Raw genomic sequence first — 23429 nt, 5'->3', positions numbered from 1 at the left:
TTATGATAGCAGCAAATCAATATGAAAAACAGTTACTGAGAACCTAAGATAAACTTTGAAAAAGTAGATTTTAGAAATTCTCCATGTTTGAGACTGCATTTAGCCAGGTACATACTAGGCAAGTTGGCAGTTAAAATGTTCCGAATTCTTAACCACACTGGAACTGCAAGGCTCCCATTGTTCACGACTTTGACCTGCTCTGTTCAGAAGGTGTCAAGGAACCACCCCAAAAGTGGCAGGGCCCTTTTTTACACATGCACGTCATCGGAACCCAACTTAGTATTAACTCTAGCCCATAGCTTTCCCACCAGGGCAATACAAAGCAGGAAATGCCAATCATCTAATTTGACTGGAATTCTCCGGACATTCGGATTTCATTTCTCTTTTCCCGCTGGCAGTGCACCCGCGCCAATAGGTTTCCTGCCGACCTGGGGTGGCTTCAATGGGAATTCCCGTTGACGAGCGGTGGGAAGAGAGAACTTGCACGCCACTGAGAAACAGGAGGCTGGGGGACTGTGAATCCCGCCCTTTAAGTATTTTTCTTGCCTTTGTGGGGCCAGAAGGAGCAGGCTGATAAATGTTTACATAAGAACATAAGAACTAAGAACAGGAGTAGGCCATCTGGCCCCTCGAGCCTGCTCCGCCATTTAATGTGATCATGGCTGATCTTTGTGGTCTCAGCTCCACTCTCCGGCCCGTACACCATATCCCCAAATCCCTTTATTCTTTAGAAAGGTATCTATCTTTTTCTTAAAAACATTTAAAGAAGGAGCCACTGGGCAAGGAATTCCAGAGATTCACAACCCTTTGGGCGAAGAAGTTCCTCCTACACTCCGTCCTAAATTTACTTCCCTTTATTTTGAGGCTATGCCCTCTAGTTCTACTTTCCCCGACCAGTGGAAACAACCTGCCCGCATCTATCCTATCTATTCCCTTCATAATTTTATATGTTTCAATAAGATCCCCCTGCATCCTTCTAAACTCCAATGAGTACAGTCCCAGCCTACTCAACCCCTCGTCATAATCTAATCCCCTCATGTCTGGGATCAACCTAGTGAATCTCCTCTGCACTCCCTCCAGTGCCAATATGTCCTTTCTCAGGTAAGGAGACCAAAACTGAACACAATACTCCAGATGCGGCCTCACCAACACCCTATACAATTGCAGCATAACCTCCCTAGTCTTGAACTCCATCCCTCTAGCAATGAAAGACAAAACTCGATTAGCCTTTTTAATCACCTGTTGCACCTGCACACCAACTTTTTGCGACTCGTGCAACAGCACACCCAGGTCCCTCTGCACAGCAGCATGTTTTAACATCTTACCATTTAAATAATAACCCATTCTGCTGTTATTCCTCCCAAAATGGATAGCCTCACACTTGGCAACATTGAATTCCATCTGCCAGACCCTAGCCCGTTCACCTAACCTATCCAAATTCTTCTGCAGACTTCCGGTATCCTTTGCACTTTTTGCTTTACCACTCATCTTAGTGTCGTCTGCAAACTTTGACACATTGCACTTGGTCCCCAACTCTAAATCGTCTATGTAAATTGTGAACAACTGCGGGCCCAACACTGATCCTTGAGGGACCCCACTAGTTACAGGTTGCCAACCAGAGAAACACCCATTTATCCCCACTCTCTGCTTTCTGTTAGTTAACCAATCCTCTACCCATGCTACCACTTTACCCTCAATGCCATGCATCTTTAGTTTATGCAGCAACCTTTTGTGTGGCACCCTGTCAAAAGCTTTCTGGAAATCCAGATATACCACATCCATTGGCTCCCCGTTATCTACTGCACTGGTAACGTCCTCAAAAAATTCTACCAAATTAGTCAGACACGACCTACCCTTTGTGAACCCATGCTGCGTCTGCCCAATGGGACAATTTCCCTCCAGGTGCCCCGCTATTTCCTCCATAATGATAGATTCCAGCATTTTCCCTACAACCGAAGTTAAGCTTACCGGCCTGTAATTACCCGCTTTCTGCCGACCTCCTTTTTTAAACAGTGGTGTCACGTTTGCTACTTTCCAATCCTCTGGGACCACCCCAGAGTCTAGTGAATTTTGATAAATTATCACTAGTGCGTTTACAATTTCCCTAGCCATCTCTTTTAACACTCTGGGATGCATCTGGGTTTAGATCTCCCCTGCCCTGGGCTCACCCCACCATAAGACTCCACGGGAAGCAGATACCACCTACCCAGCTTGTCTCACGGTCAGTCTCCAGGCCATGTGAGTTTCTGCCACATCGCATCAACTTCTAGCCTGTTTCGAATGGGAAGTCAAGCAAGTATTAAATTCGGAATACTTTAAAATTGACTAGGCCCAATTTTGCCATGAGCAGCCGGGAAGATAACATGCCAGCACAGCTTCGAACCAGAAATCTGCTGGCAGGTCAATCCAGGCCATTATCTTTAGTTTAAACAACAGCATATTCATAGGCAAAGAGCTATATCTGCCAGTTACACCACAACTGCTGTTGAGTACATATTTGTGCAATGTCTGTTATTCTGCAGTCTCTAATTTGCCAATTTATTCAGTTCTGGGAACTGTAATTACCTCCCTGCTGCTCCCCGAGTCCTCAAGCTAACCACAAACTCAAAAGTTTTGAAATATTATTGATGATTTTTATCCTCAATGGGATAGGAATATAAGCGATGTGGAAATGTTGCACAATATAATACAAATATCACGAATTTGCAGAAAACAGCAGTTACAGTAAAGCACTGTAGGCTGCTGCATGCCAGTAAATAAAAAGCATCAAAAGCACATTTATGAAGTAACGTTCCGATATGAATGGAGTGTTGCTCCCGTGCAAATGAGTAGATCTGCTGAAGAAGCACCTGGCAGCAGGTGTGAGGCTGGAGTCGGTATGGGTGAGGTGTCTGTCTTTCTGGGACAATGGCCAATATCTGAGCCATCCAATATTTCTGGACAAGTGACAGTAGGTTCACCACAAACCTGGGCAGGACTAGAAAGCCACAGTATGAATCAGATTCACAGCCATCTTAGAAATCAGGGCAACCGCAAGGCCACCTAAATCCAATTTGCCTCCCACTGAAACCATGCTGCCAGCCGGAATGCCTTCTCTTCCCCCGGTGTCAGACGGTTTATATTGTGTGCACCAAGTGGGTATTCAATAGTAAAACTCACTGGCATCACACACACATTATAAAAAGTAAAGTAATAAGTTGGTCGCTTTTTATTTTGAGTTTTGATCGGAGAACATTTTTTCTGGTTGTGTAGAACAGATTAGCAGCATATCAAAGAGCATTATAGTTCCGAAGATCTGAGGAGCTGCAGCTTGTTTTGGAGCCTCCTTTGGTCTTCTATTTCAACAGGAGAATTCTTTAAAAAGTAAACTCAGACGCTGAGCAAAATGAATCTTGAATGAATGCCAAGTGCATCAATCTTCCTGACTGCACTAACATTTGATCAAGTATATTCACATAGAGCTTATGTTCTATTCTCTAACTTTGATTCTTATCGTTATCCTCCTCCACTATAGCTCTTTAGTTAGACCCTTTGTGCATCAAAGTTGTGAAATAGGCAATGGATAATGATAAACTTGCAGAGTGGTGTATTAATTGTACTGTAAAGCACCTCCTGATTTGTCTTGATTTATTTTTCTGTGTTCTTTCAAGGATAAGGACATTGCTGGCGAGTCTAGAATTTATTGCGCATTCCTAATTGCTCTGAATGGAGCATATGAGTGGTGAGCTGCCTTCTTGAAGTCCATGTGGTGTAGGTACACCGAGGATACCGTTAGGGAGGGAGTTCCAGGAATTTGACCCAGCGACAGTGAAGGAACGGCAATATAGATCCAAGTCAGGACGGAGTGATGCTGGAAGGGAATCTTGCAGGTGGCGGTGTTCCAATGCACCTGCTACCCCTGTCCTTCTAGATGATAGTGGTTGTGGTTTGGAAGGTACTGTTGAAGGAATCTTGGTGAGGTGCTGCAGTGCACCTTGTAGATGGTACACACGGCTGCCACTGTGCGTCGGTGGTGGAGGGAGTGGATGTTGAAGGTACTGGATGGGTGCCAATCAAGCGGGCTGCTTGGTCTTGGATGGGGTCAAGCCTTTGGAGTGTTGGAACTGCACTCATCCAGGCAAGTGGAGAGAATTCCAATACACTCCTGACTTGTGACTTGTAAATGGTCTCAAGGTTATGGGGTGTCACAAAGTGAATTACTGCCTCAGAATTCCGACATACAGACCTGCACTCACAATATTTACATGGCTGGACCGGTTCAGTTTCTGGTCAATGGAAGCCCTGCCAAGGATGTTGGTATTGTGGGATTCAGTGATACTAATACCATTGAATGGGCGATGGTTAGATTTTCCCTTGTTAGAGATAGTCATGGTATTGCACTTGTGTGGTGTGAATGTTGTTTGCTAAGTATAAACCCAAGCCTGAATGTTGTCCAGGTCAAGCTGCATATGAGTTTGAACTGCTCGAGTATTTCATGAGTCACGAATAACACTAAACGTTGTGCAATCATCAGTGAACATCCCCAGTTCTGACCTTATTATGGAGGGAATGTCATTGACGAAGCAACTGAAGATAGTCAGACCTAGGACTACTCTGAGAAACTCTGCAGTAATTTCCTGGGACTGAGATGATTGACCTCTAACCACCACAACCATCTTTATTTAAGCTACATAGGGCGCAACCAGCAGAGGATTTTCTCCTTGATTCCCATTGACTCCAGTTTTGTTTGTGCTCCTTGATGCCACACTTAGTTAAATGCTGCCTGGATGTCAGGACAGTCACTCCCACCTGACTAATTGAGTTTGGCTGTTTTGTATATATTTAGGATAAGGCTCTCATGAGGTCAGGAGCTGAATGACCTTGGCGGAATCCGAACCGAGCTTCACTGAGCAGGTTATCCCTGAGTAAGTGCTGCTTGATAATAGCACAGTTGATGACAATTTAAACTTTGCTGATAATCAACAAAGCCAGCTAGTTCCAGAGCAAAAGTCTTCAGCACTATTGCTGGAATGTTGTCAAGCCCATACCCTTTGCAGTATTCAGTGCCTTCAGCTGTTTCTTGATACCACGTGGAATGAATCCAATTGGCTGAAGGCTGACATCCGTGATGCTGTGCATCTCCGGAGAAGGCTAAGATAATCATTCTCTCAGCACTTCTGGCTGAAAATTGTTGAAAATGCTTCTGCCTTGTCTTTTGCACTGATGTGCTGGGCTCCCCCATCATTAAGGATGGGATATTTGTGGTGCCTCCTTCTCCTGTTAGTTGTTTAATTGTTCATTCCCAATCGCAAATGCATCTGGCAGGACTGAAGAGCTTAGCTCTAATCCATTGTTTGTGGGATCTCTTAGCTCTGTCTATTAAATATTGTTCCTGGTGTTGGCATGCCAGTAGTCGTGTGTTGTAGCTTCAGAAGGTTGACACATCATTTTCAGACATGCCTGGTGCAGCCCGTCTGGCATGCCCGCCTGCACGCTTCATTAAACCAGGGTTGATCCCCGACTTGACGGTAATGGCTGAGTGGGGGGATATGCTGGGCCATGGGATTGCCGAATGTGGTTGTATACAATTTTGCTGCTGCTGATGGCCCACAGCACTTCATGGATGCTCAGTTTTAAATTGCTAGATCTGTTCAAAATCTATCCGATTTAGCAGAGTGGTAGTGCCACACCACATACTGGAGGGTATCTTCAGTATGCAGTCCAGACTTCATCTCCACCAGACCGTGCAGTGGTCACCCCTACTAATACTCGCATGGACAGATGCATCTGCAACATGCAGTTTGTTGAGGATGAGTAGGATTTTCCGTCATATTGGTTCCCTCACCACCTGCCGCAGCCCCAGTCCAGCAGCTATGTCCTTTAGGACTCAGTTTGGTCAGTAGTGGTGACTACTCTCAAGCTACTCTGTGGTTCATCATCTGAAGGGGGCAGTATGTAGTAATCCGCAAGAGATTGCCTTGCCAGACATGGGGTCCAGGGCGCATTTAGCAGGGTGCTTCTCGGCATCTGCAACACCGAGAATCATCCCGCTATTCAATGGCACTTTGCCATTTTGTGGGCCTCGGGGAGATTGTCTCTGCTGAGGCCCCACTTAGAGGGATTTCCTGCGAGCGAGCTGAAGCTCGCCATCAGGGACGGCTGTTTGCACTTTAGGTCACTATTTTGACCAGCTGCCCCAATCTCTTCCCCCCCCCCCCTCCCCTCCCCCCTCCCACCCACTTCAGCCCCACCCCTGCTTTTTATTGACTCCCCCCCCCCCCCCCCCCCCACCTCCCCAACCTTGGGGAGCCCTTGGAAACCACCCTCACCCCCCCTCTTCAAGTTGCAAGATCCCCTGGTAGGACAAAACTGACACCCAGGAAACAGCACTGCCAGCTTGTCACCCTGACAGAGAGAGCTTTGAAAGCAATGCTCTTAGTTGCGACTTTATGACTCTTAAGAAGTGATGGGCAGTGGTGCCTGAGCTCTAATTAGTATTTTCTGTGGACAGCATGGATCGATTGCACATGCTATGGACTGGATTTTCATCTTCCAGGCAGGCTACGGGAGTCGGAAGATTTCCTGGCTCTCACGCCCCTGCATCGGGAGAAAGTACCTGCAAAGAAGGGATTTTTGTTCTGGGGTAGGGTGGTAATGGGGTTGTGCCTGCTGCCCATGGAAAGAGTTCAAAGGCAGCCACACGGGCTGCCGGGTGATGAGGCAGGCTGATTAAATGTCTGCCTCAATGCTTTTGGACTTCATCCTTGTTATAATAAAACTCTCTAGCCATCACACTTTTCCACCTTCCACACATACCCATGTCCCATCCATGTCAACACATGCCCTTACACGCCTCCAGGGCACCTCATACTCTGCATGCCAAGCTATGACCCCACCATCCCACCATGGTCCCTCGTAGCCTCCAAACGAAGATCTATCTGATACCCACCTCTCCATGGCTCCTGGTGCCCTCTATGACTAGCTTGACACCTCCATACCCATTCACCCACTATACACTCTCTTTTAGCAACCAATGAACACAATGGGATGTTTTAAAACGTTTTTAAAATTATTTTGTTCATAAAAAAATATTTTACTACAGCCCAATAAAACTGTCAAACATCCAGGCCCTTTAAAGTATCAATAGCAGAAACTGTAAGCTCTTGAAACCTCTTTTCCTTGTGTAAATAAACATTGCAAAACTGCCAAGAGTAGATCAGAGAGCTAGAGCTGTCAGTCAAGCAATGTTTTTCCTGGGGCACAGCCACTTCAGTAATCTAATGGATGTTTGGGCTCACAGCCAAACCTCATTTACATTGTAAAAAGCCTTTTTTTTTTACTAATGTCTTTCAGAGAATGGAATGAGGTCCCTCGATCAAAGGTAATCAATGCCTGATCAAGGGACCTGGTGGGGGAAAGGGTGGCCTACCGAGAGTCAGCCTCCTGCCCTTGCCACTGAGTTCCCACTCTGCTATCACTCACCTGTGGCCTGGGTCCCTCCCTGATCCTGACCTTGGGTGGGATGCATTACTGGCAGATTGGCTGGCAACTCTTGAAGTGTGGGACATCTGCCTCCAGGGTGCTTGATCTTGGGGAAAGCCAACTGCTGCCTGGTTAAGTGTCTGACTGGCACTTAATTTGGAAGAGCTTCCCCAAAGAAAGGGACACCAGGCTCTTATCACCTCTGCAGGAAGTGGGCAAGTCCCCCATCGTCTCCATTAATTACTACCTCATATTTGTATCATGTCCAAATGTGTGTATATATGCTCCATATTGATTTAGTTTTACTCTAAGGTTACTTTTGATTTGTATTCAACCCTAATCAAGAGGCCAGTTTAAGGTAGGTTTGATTCAGGAAGTCCATTCTGCAGCCTGCATCCACATGGATACATTTGACTGCTGATGCAACCATGTTCTTATTCAAGTAAGCAGCATTATCCTGCTACATAACAGGAGAGCTATTGAACTGCAACACATTTATTCAATTTGAGAGTAATCCAAATTAGGTTTGTTTTCCCCATATAAACTGCAGTCTTACCAATCCAACTTGAATCACAGTAAAGTACAGTCTGATATGGTTTGAATCCCACAGTGAATTTCATGAATCTATTTGATTACATTCATTAAGTATGGTGTTTTCTTTACAGCTGAATGGCAGTGGTCAAGTGGTAAGCAAAGTCCCGAGCCACTACATTTCTACACAGATGCTGGCGCCGCCACCTCCCCCATCCATGGCCAGATCAGTAACATTGGCAATGCCACCAGACACCAAAACAACCACAACAACCACAGAGGGTGGAGCAACATCACCAGCATCACCCAGTAAGCATTTTCTGTTTGCTTAAGTACAGACTGAAATGACTCTGGATTTTCTACAGAAGGTAGAAAAATGCCTTTCATAAAATGCACAGAATAACCACAAAAAAGCAAGGTGCCTATTTGCAATCAGACTTTATTGTTCAGTTTAAGCTCGTCACTGACCAGAGTAGACATTTTTTTTTTTTTAAATCTTTTTATTGCCTTTTCTCATATTTATAAACAGTTGTTACTTATATACATTACATTTTTCTTGCCCGCACTAATTTGCTTTATTTTACAGAGAGGTTTGTTTTGTCCTTCATTTGACTAACAGTACGTACATTTTGCTGCCCTCTGGATCGGTCTATGATATTCCCCCCTTCAGTCTCTCCTGTGGCTTTGAGACATAGAGGAGCAGGTCATCTGCATAGAGTGAGACTCTGTGCTCTCTGTCTCCTCTCTGGATTCCATTCCAGCTTTTTGCGACCCGCAGGGCTATCGCCAGGGGTTCGATCGCTAGCACGAACAAGAGTGGGGACAGGGGGCAGCCCTGTCTTGTTCCTCTCTGTAGCTGGAAGTATTCAGAGCTGGTGGTGTTAGTTTGGACATTCGCTTTGGGAGCGTTGTACAGGAGCCTCACCCAGGCGGTGAATCCCGCTCCTAGCCCAAACCGTTCCAGTACCTCGAGGCGGTAGCTCCATTCGACTTTGTCAAAGGCGTTTTCTGCGTCCAGGGAGACGATCACCTCTGGTGTTCTCTCCCCGGGGGGGGGATCAGTATCACATTCAGCAGCCGCCTGATGTTCGCTGTGAGCTGCCTACCCTTGACAAAGCCGGTTTGGTCCTCTGCGACCACCTCTGGTATGCAGCCCTCCAGCCTTTTGGCCAGGACCTTTGCGAGTATTTTCGCATCCCATTCAGCAGTGAAATGGGTCTGTATGATCTGCATTCTGTCAGGTCTTTATCTTTTTTGGTATCAGTGAAATTGTGGCCTGCACTAGCATGGGGGGCAGGGTGCCCCCTGCCAGTGAGTCTGCGAACATGTCCCTTAGGTGTGGGGCCTTTGCTATCCTTAACCTGCGCTATTTCCCTCGTGGCTGCCTGCTTTCTCAGCTGGTGAGCCAATAAGCGGCCAGCCTTGTCTCCGTGTTCGTAGAAGGTCCCCCGTGTCTGGCGGAGTTGGTACACTGCATTCCTAGTGGATAGCAGTTTAAAGTCCATTTGCAGTTTTTTCCCTCTCCGCCAGCAGCCCTACGGTCGGGGCCTCGGAGTATTTTCTATCGACTCCAGAATGGAGTCCACGAGCTGTTGATTGGCCACCCTCTCTTCCCTATCTCTATTTGCCTTGTAGGCTATGATCTCTCCTCTGATCATGGCCTCAGTGCCTCCCAGAACGTGGAGGGTGAGACCTCCCTGTTTTGGTTGTTACTAACGTAATCGCCTATGGCCTGCGATATTTTTTGGCAGAAAGCCTTGTCGGCCAGGAGGTCCATGTCCAGCTTCCATGTGGGGCGCTGGGCCCAGCCTGACTCTAACCTCACATCCATATAGCGTAGAGCGTGGTCGGAGATAACGATCACGGAGTAGTCTGTTCCCGTGATCCCTGGAAGCACCGATTTCCCCACTGCAAAGAAGTCGATTCAAGTGTATACCTTGTGTACTTGTGAGAAATATGAAAATTCCTTCTCTCCCGGGTGCAGGAACCTCCATGGGTCCACCGCTCTCACCTGTTCCATGAAGGCCCTTAGCTCCCTAGCCATGCCAGACATTTTCCCCGTTCTGGGGTTTGATTGGTCGGTCAGGGGGTCCAGCACGCAGTTAAAGTTGCCCCCATAATCAGTCGGTGTGTGTCAAGGTCGGGGATTTCCGCCATGGTCTTCTTTATGAATTCTGAGTCGTCCCAGTTGGGAGCGTACACATTTACCAGTACGACAGGCGCCCCTACCAGGACCCCGCTGACCATGACGCACCTTCCACCTGGGTCTGTAACTGTCTTGGTTCCCGTAAACCTCGTCCTTTTGCTAATTAATATTGCAATCGCCTTCGTCCCGTAGCATGAGTGGTACGTCTGTCCCACCCAGCCCTTCCTTACCAGCAGTCGTCGGTCCTTCTCCCTCTTGTAGGTAGATTATGTCTGCTTTTAGGCTTCTAAGGTGGGCGAACACTCTGGATCTTTTCACTGGGCCGTTGAGTCCCCTTACATTCCAGGTAACAATCCTGCTGGGGGGTTTCTGACCCCCCGGTCCTGTGGGATCACCCATACTTACCTGTTGGACGCGCCCCTGCACTCCGGGGTTTCCCTTTGCTAGGGGCCGTCCAAAATGGCCAGGGTCGCCGCTCTCACCATGGGGTCGGGCCCCAACGCTCAGGGGTTTCCCTTTGCCAAGGGGCACTCAATGCGGCCACCAGCTGTGTGTATGCCACACGGGTGCGTCCCTGCGTTCCGGGGTCTCCCTCCGCCCTGATGCCCTCTCGAGTGGCTGTTTGCAGCGCCCTTTTGGCTCCTCACCCTGCTCCATGCCCACCGAGGCCTATGTCTGTGCTGCTTCACTATCTCGCCCTTCTCTTTGCTTCTCTTTTGTTCAGCGTTCTCCCCCAGACTCCTCTCTTTCCCCCCACTAGCCCCTGTACCTTTGTCCCCACCCTGCGTTCTCCCCCCGCTTCTGTCCCCCCCTCCCCTCCTTGTGCCAGGCGCTCCCCCTCCCACTGAGAGGCGCGGCGCGGCTCTCCTTCCTTCCTGCCCTCCCATGCTGGCCCTCCTCGCTAGTACGGTGGCCCTCCTCCCAGTATTCGGCCAGTTCTGGCCCTGTTTAACCTTTCTCCTACTGGCCCTTGTCTCGCCCTCCTGTTTGCTTTTCTCACTCTCATTTCCCTCGCTCCACTCCCTCCCCCATTGCTTTGAGAGAGGAGACTAGCTCTGAGACAAGACAGCACAGACCCACGCAAGGCGTAACATACATGTGCACAGTTCATGAGTCTATTGTCCTTGTTTGCGGTCTGTCCTTCGCCCTTTGTTCTGGTTTTCCCTTCCTTTTCCGTCCCCATGTCTTGCATTGCGGTTGCGTGTGCTCCCTCCCCCCCCAGCTTGTTCACTCTAACAAACTCGTCAGCCGCCGTTGGGGTGTTAAAACACTGCTCTTTCCCTTCAAATGTTACCCAGAGTTTGGCCGGGCATAACATCCCAAATTTTACCTTGCTGATTTCGCCTTGTTGAATTCAGCCCTTTTTTTGGCCAGGTCCGCCCCAATGTCCTGATACACCCTTATGGTCTTCCCTTCCCACGTGCTCTGTTTCATTTGCCGGGCCCACTTTAGGATTCTCTCCCGGTCTTGGAACCGGTGCAGCTTCGCAATAATTGCTCTGGGCTGCTCCCCGGCTTTGGTCTTGGGTCGGAGCGACCTGTGTGCCCTGTCTATTTCCGGTGGGTTTGGGACTACCTCCTTTCCCACTAGCTTGCCCATCATTTGGGTGATGTAGCCTGTTGGGTCTCTGCCCTCTATCCCCTATGGCAGACCCACTATTTTAATATTCTGCCGTCTGGACCTATTTTCCTGGTCCTCCACTTTCCCTCTTAGGCTCCCCTGAACCTTTTGACCTCGGTTTCTCGGGTTATCACCCTGTCACTCTGGTCCGAGGCGGCCCTCTCCAACTCCAGAATCGTTTTTTTCTGCTCCTTCACTTCCCTTTCCAGGCCTTCGATGGTCTGCTGCATTTTGTGTGTCGTCTCCTTCATCATTGCTTGGAGCTCCAACCAGAGAGCCTCCTTTATGCTGGTTGCTGCATCCTGCTCACGCTCCGCTGCTTGGTCCGCCATCGTTTTCCATTTCAGGCTCGCCTGATCCTCCGTTTCATCTTGTGGGGCCTTCTGCCTGCGGTCCGCCGCTCATGCGCATTACCCTCGCTGCTGCTTGCGTCTCGCTGTCCCTTCACCTTGGTGTTTTTCTGTCCTCCAGCCATCTGTCTGTCTCGCTTTCTTTCGCCGCTGCTGTTCCTTACCCTGAGGTTGCAGCCACTTCCCCCGCTTCGGGTTTCCCTTTTTTTTTGTTTGGGGTGGGGGAGGGGTTGTGGTTGGTTCACTTCCTCCTTTCCTTCCTTTCTCTCTTTCCTTGTTTCTTTCTTTATTTCTTTATTTACTTTTATTTTTCCTCCTTTTTTTTTCCTCCTTCCTTCTCACTGGGTCAGGAGGGTTCAGGAGAGGAGTTCCCTGGTGCAAACGGGAGTCCCTCTTTGTCTCGCCGCTCACCACGTGGTCGCCGCCTGTCCTGTGGGTGGGGGAGGTTCTTTCTCTCTCTCCTGGGGCGCTATTCTCACCCCCCAACCCCCGCACACGATTCTCCCACCCCCCGGAAACCAGCGGCACGCGATTCGCACCGGGCCGCTCGGAGAACCGGCGAGCGGCGATTCTCCGGCCCGGGTGGGCCGAGCGGCCGCTACAACACGACAGGCTCCCGACGGCGCCATCCACCCCTGGTCGCTGCCGGCGGGAACTCTGCGGGAACGCTGGGTAGGCGGCCTGTGGGGGACGGAGGGGGGCTCCTTCACCGGGGTGGCCTCCGATGGGGTCTGGCCCGCGATCGGGGCCCACCGATCGGCGGGCCGGCCTCTCTCCCCCCCGACCTACCTCCTTCCACGCGCGGCCCCAGAACACCGTCGCCATGTTGGTGAGGGGCCGGCATGCGTAAGACGTTCCCCGTGCATGCGCGGGATGGCGCGGCCCAACTGCGCATGTGCAGGATTGGGCTGCCCCGACTGCGCATGCGCGGGTTGGCGCGGCGCCCATTTGGCACCACGTAAGGATGCTGGAGCGGCATGAACCGCTCCAGCGCCGTGCTGGCCCCCTGTGGGGGCCAGAATAGGTCGTGCCCGGGCCCTGCTCGCGCTGTCGTGAAACGCGACGGCATTCACGACGGTGTGAACACTTGGCCTCCATATCGCTTCGACCAGAGTAGACATAACCGTCTGCATATGGTATCTTGAGCCTGTTTTCCTGGAGCCAATACATTTACATAAGACTTTGGGATTTATCAGCTACATTGGGATTCAATTAGTAGAAATGAAAATGTATCCATAATTTTTGTATGGAAAGTGCATATGGAACCAATCATTTCCCGACTGCATCATGGAAGGAGTCCCGTAGCATTTTATCTCACCAAAATTATTTTGAGGACTTAATACATGACTTGTTGAAAGAATTAAGATTGCCAGTTTATGCATTTTCTTTTCCGACCTGATGGTACACACTGTGACTGAGCTCAATAGCAAGGAATTCTGGTTACTGAGCACAAACATGTTGCATTTCGGGGTGTTCTTACTCTATCGCTAGTGGCCCACTAAATATTCACCATTACCAAGCCATGATCATTTTTGTTAATCTTCAGCATCGTTTTTTTTTTTGGATAACTCTAATGTCAAATTCTGTATTCCACATTTATTTCCCCATAGGAAAGAAAATCAGGAGAATCTGAAGCTAAAATTATATTAGGCTCCTTATCCAAATCATTCACCAGCCCTCTCCAGCCCAGTTTCTCTGTGCTGCTATACTTGGTTTCAACAAGCTGAAGTTACTCCAATACATGTTTTACCAACCTACAATCCATCCCAGAGAGGATTTGTGATGTGTTTGGTTTTGATTGTCATTGTCTTGTAATCATTTCATATCATGGCTGTAATCAGGTATTGTCCAGGCACATAATACCATTCCACTGGCCAGACTGAAAAGGTGTCATAACTGCAGGATTGGGTCACTTCCAAATGGATGCTGATGACTGTATCCTGCCAAGACTGGTCTTGGTTGAATCACAGCTTCCTTTGCTTGAACATTAGGAAGACCACAGCCACTGTCTTTGGTGCCCAATGTTAGCTCCACTTCTTCACTGTTGATGCAGTCCCTTTCCCTAGCTATTCGTTTTCATGAATAAAACATGATCACAATCACCAAAGTACTTAACTTTGTGCTGAGCTTCATACTCCACATCCCTCTTCATTGCCAAGTCTGTTCCTTCTCCCTCTATGGCATTACCCATCTGTTGTATTCTCTATTCTGGTTTACCTGGATGGCTCGGATGCGTAGTGTCAAATAAAAGACACAAAGCTTTGTTAACTAACAAAACTATAAATTTATTACTTTACTAACTAAGATTCGTTCACATTCCTAAATTAGAAGGTTATTGTATAAAACTATGCCAACTCTAATTAACCAAACTCTCAAGTATACAACTGCTCTCTATGCCTGACACTCTTCCAGCTCTCTCTTAACTCTCATTTCCTAATCATCTAATCATCTTCGAATCTAATCCTAGAATCCCCTAGTCACATGATATTTATATGACTGTTCTGTGGTTCCCTCTAGTGGTATGAACCATTATCATCAACTTGTTAACTCTTTGCATCCCAGTCAATATACATATTATTACACCATCTTAACCCCCTAGATCAGTCCTTAAGCATGCTTTAGTCCAATCTCAATTAGTATGACAATACCCTATTGCTGGCTTGACACTATTTTTCCTCAATAAACTCCAACTTCCTTAAAATGCAGCAACTGCAATGTGTTGCGCAAAAAGTTCTGCTCACCATCTTTCCAAATTACACTGCCTTGATAGCCTGAAATGCATCCAGTTTAAAATCCTTGTCCCCGTCTTCAAGTCCTTCATGCCCCCTATCTCTGCAACTTTCTCCAGCCATGCCACATTCGTCTTACCTCTCACTGTACCATCAGTGTCAGAACATTCAGATCCTTATATGTTCTACACCTGTATTTTTCACACCTTTTAAAAAACTTACATTTTTTTGATCTAGTTTTCAGTCACTACTCCTGATGTCATTCTCTTAACTGGGCTTTTTTTAATTAATTGATTCATGGTATGTGGGCGTCATTGGCTATGCCAAAGTCTATTACTCAACCCTAATTGCCCTTTAGAAGATGGTGGTAAGCTGCCTTCTTGAACCACTGCAGTCCATGTGTTGTAGGTACACCTATAATGCAGTTAGGAAGGGAATTTCAAGATTTTGACCAAGCGACAATGAAGGAACGGTGATATATTTCCAAGTCAGGATGGTGTGTGGCTAGGAATGCAACTTGCAGGTGGTGGCGTTCCCATGCATCTGCTGTCCTTGCCCTTCTAACTGGTAGAGGTCGCGGGTTTGCAAGGTGCTGTAATAGGAGTCATGGTGAGTCAATTACGGCTCATTTAATACCCGGATGCTGGATTCACCTGGCACCCGGCACCCAGGACTCACCGGCCAAGTCTTGGAGAGCTTGATAGGGCGCCGTTTAGTACTGGACAACATAAACGTGGACCAATCGTAACGGCACCTGGGAGGGGGGGGGGTGCCCCAGGCCATTGGAGACCCTCGGGTGGTCGGAGACAGGGTAGGGTGGCACCCTGGCAGTCTCCCTAGAACCTGGCCATGCAGGAAATGTCACCAGGGCACCCTGGCAGGGCCAGGATGGCACCGCCATGGTGCCCAGGTGCCAGGTTGATACTGCCAGGGGTTGTGCCTGGGGTTGGCCTTGCCAGGTTGAAAGGTGGAGAGTGGGGATTCCTGGGGGCCTCCCCAAGTAATGTTGACCATTAAACTACCATCAATTGTTGTAAAAATCCACCTGGTTCACTAATATCCTTCCTTTGAAGGCAATACAAAGAACAAAGAAATGTACAGCACAGGAACAGGCCCTTTGGCCCTCCAAGCCCGTGCCGACCATGCTGCCCAACTAAACTACAATCTTCTACACTTCCTGGGTCCATATCCCTCTATTCCCATCCTATTCATGTATTTGTCAAGATGCCCCTTAAATGTCAATATCGTCCCTGCTTCCACCACCTCCTCCGGTAGCGAGTTCCAGGCACCCATTACCCTCTGCGTAAAAAAACTTGCCTCGTACATCTACTCTAAACCTTGCTCCTCTCACCTTAAACCTATGCCCCCTAGTAATTGACCCCTCTACCCTGGGGAAAAGCCTCTGACTATCCACTCTGTCTATGCCCCTCATAACTTTGTAGACCTCTATCAGGTCGCCCCTCAACCTCCTTCGTTCCAGTGAGAACAAACTGAGTATATTCAACCGCGCCTCATAGCTAATGCCCTCCATACCAGGCAACATTCTGGTAAATCTCTTCTGCACCCTCTCTAAAGCCTCCACATCCTTCTGGTAGTGTGGCGACCAGAATTGAACACTCTACTCCAAGTGTGGCCTAACTAAGGTTCTATACAGCTGCAACATGACTTGCCAATTCTTATACTCAATGCCCCGGCCAATGAAGGCAAGCATGCTGTATTCCTTCTTGACTACCTTCTCCACCTGTGTTGCCCCTTTCAGTGACCTGTGGACCTGTACTCCTAGATCTCTTTGACTTTCAATACTCTTGAGGGTTCTACCATTCACTGTATATTCCCTACCTGCATTAGACCTTCCAAAATGCATTACCTCACATTTGTCCGGATTAAACTCCATCTGCCATCTCTCTGCCCAAGTCTCCAAACAATCTAAATCCTGCTGTATCCTCTGACAGTCCTCATCGCTATCCGCAATTCCACCAACCTTTGGTCGTCTGCAAACTTACTAATCAGACCAGTTACATTTTCCTCCAAATCATTTATATATACTACAAACAGCAAAGGTCCCAGCACTGATCCCTGTGGAACACCACTGGTCACAGCCCTCCAATTAGAAAAGCATCCTTCCATTGCTACTCTCTGCCTTCTATGACCTAGCCAGTTCTGTATCCACCTTGCCAGCTCACCGCTGATCCCGTGTGACTTCACCTTTTGTACTAGTCTACTATGAGGGACCTTGTCAAAGGCCTTACTGAAGTCCATATAGACAACATCCACTGCCCTACCTGCATCAATCATCTTAGTGACCTCCTCGAAAAACTCTATCAAGTTAGTGAGACACGATCTCCCCTTCACAAAACCATGCTGCCTCTCACTGATACGTCCATTTGCTTCCAAATGGGAGTAGATCCTGTCTCGAAGAATTCTCTCCAGTAATCTCTCCAATCTGTCCTTACTTGGCCTATATGTGGCACCAGACACACAGCAATGTGGTTGACTCTGAAACTGCCCTCTGAAATTGCCCAGCAAGTCACTCAGTTGTGTCCTAATATGCACCCATGCACATCATGAGGTAAAAACAGGCAGTGACAGACACACAGGTTAGCCAATCAACATACAGGACAGAACACAACCAATCACCAGACAGAACACCAGAGGGGGGGGGGGGGCTTCCAACTATAAAACACATGAGCCATCAGCATTCCGCCTCTTTCCACTGGTGACAACTGTAGTGACAGTCACGGTGTATATATCAGTCAGCACCTTCTACATGTGGATCAGAGCTAGCCTGGTCTAGTAAGTTAGAGTTAGTACACTTAGAGTAGTAGAGTGTCAACCCACAGCCCGCTGTGTGCATTGTTACAGAAGTTCAATAAATCGTATTGCACCAACGCCTACGTTTGGTGTATGCTTTACAGTTCATCTGCATCCTGTTGCAGTCCGTGTTACCCCAGGGTGAATAACACGACATGATACCAGGAGTCTACTTCATCTAAGTAATTTACCTTGAATAATTCAGTGACGACCAGCAAGTGCCTTCCAGCGGCATAGAGAAGATCCAGGCCCATCCACAGCTCTGGATCTCCGGAAACCTTGCGCCAACTGGCGAGCCTTCAAGCAGAAATTCAGTCTATACATTGAGGCCTCGGGCCTCAAGGATGCGTCCGATGCCAGAAAAATCGCGCTGCTCCTCTCGACTGCGGGGGACCAGGCCATCCAAATCTTCAATTTTCTCACTTTTGCCGACTGCAAGTTAAGACCAAGTTCCAGACCGTGTTAGCCAAATTCGACAGTCACTGTGAAGTCGAAACGAACGAGAGCTTTGAGCACTGTGTCTTCCAGCAATGCCTACAGGGTAAGGATGAGCCTTTTCAATCCTTTCTAACTCATCTCCGCATATTAGCGCAATCCTGCAGCTACGGTGACACCGCTGATTCCCTCATCAGGGATCAGATCGTGTTTGGGGTCCACTCCGACACCCTGCGGGAGCAACTCCTAAAAATAAAAAACATGACCCTGCCAGTAGCCATCGAGACGTGTAAAGTGCATGAACAGGCGAAAAGTCGCTACTCCCGCCTTAAATCGGCAGAACAGGATCAACTTGCCTCCCACGAGGCAGAGAGTGTACAGGCCATCGCCCGAATGCGGCGCATTAGCATCGATGTGGGCGGCCATTTCGCACGCTTTTCCCGGGGTACCACCCATGCGCACCACAGACAGGAGAACGAAGAGGCCGAAGACTACACTGCGCAGGTGCGAGCGGCGGCTGACTGCACTGCGCATGTGCGACGCCGCACGGAGCGTCACTACGTCAATGTCATGACGTGCCCGAACTGCGGCACCACCCACTTAAAGCGGCAATGCCCTGCAAGAGGCAGGCGATGTTTAAATTGTAGGAAGCCTGGCCATTATGCAGCCTTGTGTAGATCTGCACCTCCGATCGTGGGCCAGCGATCCCAGTTCCAACGCAAACGCGTTCGAAGTGTGCAGCAAGGGCTGCTGGGTTCGGAAGCTGGTAACACCACGGATCCAGAGGACGATGGCCTGGAGTCCCCATGTCATGTGGGCATCATCACCATGTATGACAAGGCCTCCTCAAATTCAGCAACACGCCTACCCATCCTCAACGTGGATTCTGCGGACGAATGGCATGCCAATGCAGCATCCGGTTCAAGCTGGACACTGGTGCTTCAGCCAATCTCATTTCTCAAGCAGATCTTGCTCGCATCCAAAGGCAGCCAAAAATTCTTCCGCCGGCCTGCCAGCTGCTTGATTATAATGGCAATGCCATTACTGCGTTAGGGTCTTGTCACCTGCATGTCTCCAACAAGGCCATCAAAGCCACACTGCGATTCGAAATCGTCAAGCCTGACAAGGCTTCCCTGCTTGGTGCCCATGCATGCAAGTTACTCAATCTCGTCCAGCGCATACGTGCCAAGTCCTCTGCCAATATGAATCTTCAGGCTGACATTGACGAAATCCTGTCACAATACCCGGATGTGTTCAGTGGGATGGGCACGCTGCCGTACTGCTACAAAATCTTACTCAGGCCTGATGCCACGCCTGTGATCCATGCACCATGCCGGGTGCCGGCTCCTCTGAAGGACCATTTAAAGGTGCAGCTGCAGGAGCTCCAAGACCAGGGTATAATCTCTAAAGTGACGGAACCGACTGACTGGGTCAGCTCGATGGTCTGTGTGAACAGGCCCTCTGGAGAACTGCGCATATGTATAGATCCCAAGGAGCTTAACCGAAACATAATGCGGGAACACTGCCCGATCCCGAAGCGAGAGGAGCTAACCAGTGAGATGGCACATGCCAAATTCTTCACGAAGCTAGATGCATCTCGTGGCTTCTGGCAGATACAACTGGACGAGTCCAGCAGGAAGCTCTGCACGTTTAATACACCTTTCGGAAGGTACAGTTACAACCGCATGCCGTTTGGTATTGTTTCAGCCTCTGAAATCTTTCACTGGATCATGGAACAGATGCTGGAGGGCATTGAGGGTGGGCGGGTTTATGTTGATGACGTCATTATATGGTCCACGACCCCAGAGGAACACTTGTCTCGTCTCCAACAAGTCTTTAGACGCATACATGCCAAAGGCCTCAAGTTGAACAAGGCCAAATGCTCCTTTGACATGTCATTAATCAAGTTTTTGGGTGATCAAATATCCCAGCAGGGCGTGCAACCGGACTCGGACAAAGTCAAGGCCATCAACACAATGAAGACCCCGGAAGACAAAAAGGCGGTACTCCACTTCCTGGATATGGTTAACTTCTTGGGAAAGTTCATTTCCAACCTCGCATCACACACCACGGCTCTCAGGCATCTGGTGAAGAAGTCCACTGTCTTTCAATGGTTACCCACACATCAAGCAGAGTGGCTCGAGTTAAAGGCGAAGCTCAACACTGCTCCGGTGCTCTCGTTTTTTTGACCCAGAGCGGGAGACAAAAATCTCCACGGATGCCAGCCAGGACGGCATTGGTGCGGTGCTCCTCCAGAAGGATGACTCCTCGACCTGGGCTCCAGTGGCCTATGCGTCCAGGACCATGACTCCCACTGAGCAGAGGTATGCTTAAATAGAGAAAGAGTGCCTGGGCCTCCTCACCGGTGTTGTATAGTTCCATGATTACCTCTATGGTCTACCAACCTTCACAGTGGAGACTGACCACAGACCCCTAGTCCATATCATTCACAAGGACTTGAATGACATGACGCCCAGGCTTCAGCGCATTCTCCTTCGACTCCGCAGGTATGATTTTGAATTGGTTTACACACCGGGCAAGGAGCTAATCATGGCGGTTGCCCTGTCTCGCGCCATCACCTCGCCCTGTGAACAGGTCGACTTCATCCACCAAATTGAGGCACAGGTGCAACTGTGTGCCAGCAACCTCCCGGCCTCAGACGAACAAGTCGTCAACATTCGAGAAGAGACTGCCAAGGACCCTCTTCTGCAGCGGGTCATACATCACCTTGCAAATGGTTGACAGAAAGGGCAATGACCCCAGTTTTTTAATGTCAAGGATGACCTAACAGATGTCGAGGGGATTCTCCTCAAACTGGATTGTATCGTTATTCCTCGCAGCCTCCAGAGCTTAGTGCTCAAATAGATCTACGAGGGGGCAGCACGTGGCACAGTGGTTAGCATTGCTGCCTACGGCGCTGAGGACCCGGGTTCGAATCCCGGCCCTGGGTCACTGTCTGTGTGGAGTTTGCACATTCTCCCCGTGTTTGCGTGGGTTTCGCCCCCACAACCCAAAAGCTGTGCAGGGTAGGTGGATTGGCCATGCTAAATTGCCCCTTAATTGGAAAGAAAAAAAATAATTGGGTACTCTAAATTTATATTAAAAAAAACATCCACGAGGGACACCTCACTATCGAGAAACGCAGGCACAGGGCCCAGCAGGCTGTCTATTGGCCTGGTATCAACGAGGACATATCCAACATGGTCCTCAATTGTGTGACTTGCCAGCGTTTCCAGCCTGCTCAGCCCAAAGAAACACTCCAGCAACATGAGATCATGACCTCTCCGTGGTCTAAGGTGGGAATCGACCTTTTTCACGCCAATGGGCGTAACTACGTGCTTATAATTGACTACTTCTCGAGTTACCCCGAAGTGGAGAGACTGTCCGACCTCACATCAAGGACTGTCATCAAGGCCTGCAAGGAAACATTTGCCAGGCATGATATTCCGCTCACAGTCATGAGCGACAACGCCAAGAGTGGTCCAACTTCGCGAAGCTATACCAGTTCAAGCACATTACCTCGAGTCCACAGTACCCACAATCTAATGGGAAGGTCGAAAAAGGGGTCCATATCGTGAAGCTACTGCTCTGCAAGGCTGCAATCTCAGCTTCTGACTTTAACCTTGCGCTCCTGGCGTACAGGGCAACCCCTCTGTCCACCGGTATGTCTCCGGCACAACTCCTTATGAATCGTGACCTGCGGACGACTGTTCCAGCCACTCATTTACCTGACCTGGATCACCTCCCAGTGCTGCAAAAGATGAAGCAACTCAGAAACCGGCAAAAGCTGACATACGATGCTCATGCTACTGATTTGCCTGTGCTCTCTCCGGAAGATGCTGTTCGCATCAAGTTGCCTGGTGGAGGCTGGTCAGCTCCAGCTGTTGTTGTTCGACAGGCTGCTCCCAGGTCGTGCGTGGTTCGCAAGGCTGATGGATCCATTGTCAGGCGCAACAGAAGGGCACTACGCAAACTTGCCTGCCCACCACCGGACCTCACGTTCCCAGATGTCGTTATGCCTTTTCCGGACACCTCGCTCCACGAGGTCAACAATCTGGCTGCAATCCCGCCTGTCAAGGCGCCGTCGTCCCCACCTCCACCTCTCAGGCGGTCGACAAGGATCTGACGCCAGCCCCAGAGATTGGACTTATAAATATTTCCTTTGTACATATTGTTCTGTATCTGCACGCTAGACACCTTACATGTACATATGCATTCACTCGCCATTTGCTGTAAATAGTTATATCTGTAAGTGTGTCGTATGTGCTCTAAGCAACCAAAAACATTTTTTTTAAGAAGGGGAGATATCATAATATGCACCCATGCACAGCATGAGGTAAAAACAGGCAGTGACAGACACCCAGGTTAGCCAATCAACATACAGGACAGAACACAACCAATCACCAGACAGAACACCAGAGGGGGGCTTCCAGCTATAAAACATACAAGGCATCTTTCCACTGGTGACAACTGTAGTGACAGTCAGGATGTATATAACAGTCAGCATCTTCTACATGTGGATCAGAGCTAGCCTACTCTAGTAAGTTAGAGTTCGTACACATAGAGTAGTAGAGTGTCAACCCACAGCCAGCTGTGTGCATTGTTACAGAAGTTCAATAAATCATATTGAACCAACGCCTACGTTTGGTGTATGCTTTACAGTTCATCTGCATCCTGTTGCAGTCCGTGTTACCCCAGGGTGAATAACACGACAAGTTGAAGGTCAATTAGGGATGGGCAACAGATACTGTCCTTGCCAGTTACGCCCACACCCATGAAACAAGAAAAGGAGAAACAAAAGTTGCTGTTGACATTTATGTGACCCATACATTGTTTGTTGCACTGCTGGAAAACTGGCTTGAGGCTATAATGTTCCACATGTTGTGATTCCAATCTCGATCCTGTGTTGCCAGATGCTTTTGCGGAGAGAAGAAAAAAACCCAAAAGTTTATTGACCCTAACCCAATCGTTTGCACCTTCTTTTGTCCACCTAAATCAAAAAAGATCTGAACAGAATTAAATATAGGTTGGTTAGAAACGCGATCAAAGTTTGGCAGTGAATCCCATCCAATGATATGATGATCAGCAGAGTTTCCTGCTCTTCCTGAAACTGTTAGTGGAAAAAAAGCATTGAAAACCTTTTTTCATGGGCTCTGTGTCAATTGCTAAAATATTGTATCCAATTTCGTAAAACGCTGTGTATAAATTATTCAATACGATGCTTTTATTCGATGCATTGTTGACAAAAAAGCAAATGTATTTTTCAACGTTGGATTTAATTAACTCCAAGCTTACCATTTGTGGAATCCTATTGTATTATCAGTCAATAGTTCATCATGGAAATTA

The 23429-nt window shown here is 48.6% G+C and overlaps 1 protein-coding gene across 4 annotated transcripts in view; it reads left to right on the top strand.

Annotated features, from left to right (window-relative positions):
* nfic (nuclear factor I/C) overlaps positions 1–23429 on the top strand; it is a 788712-nt gene that overhangs the window by 450108 nt on the left and 315175 nt on the right. For all 4 annotated transcript variants that reach the window (XM_072482538.1, XM_072482537.1, XM_072482536.1 and 1 more), the window contains one exon: positions 8127–8301. In XM_072482538.1, coding sequence (XP_072338639.1) covers positions 8127–8301 — 175 coding nt within the window. The remainder of the gene's footprint in view (positions 1–8126; positions 8302–23429) is intronic.

This window comes from Scyliorhinus torazame, chromosome 18, assembly GCF_047496885.1.
Source record: "Scyliorhinus torazame isolate Kashiwa2021f chromosome 18, sScyTor2.1, whole genome shotgun sequence".
Classification (NCBI taxonomy): domain Eukaryota; kingdom Metazoa; phylum Chordata; class Chondrichthyes; order Carcharhiniformes; family Scyliorhinidae; genus Scyliorhinus; species Scyliorhinus torazame.
The sequence above is the reverse complement of the archived record's forward strand: the minus strand, read 5'-3'. Positions and strand labels throughout refer to the sequence as shown.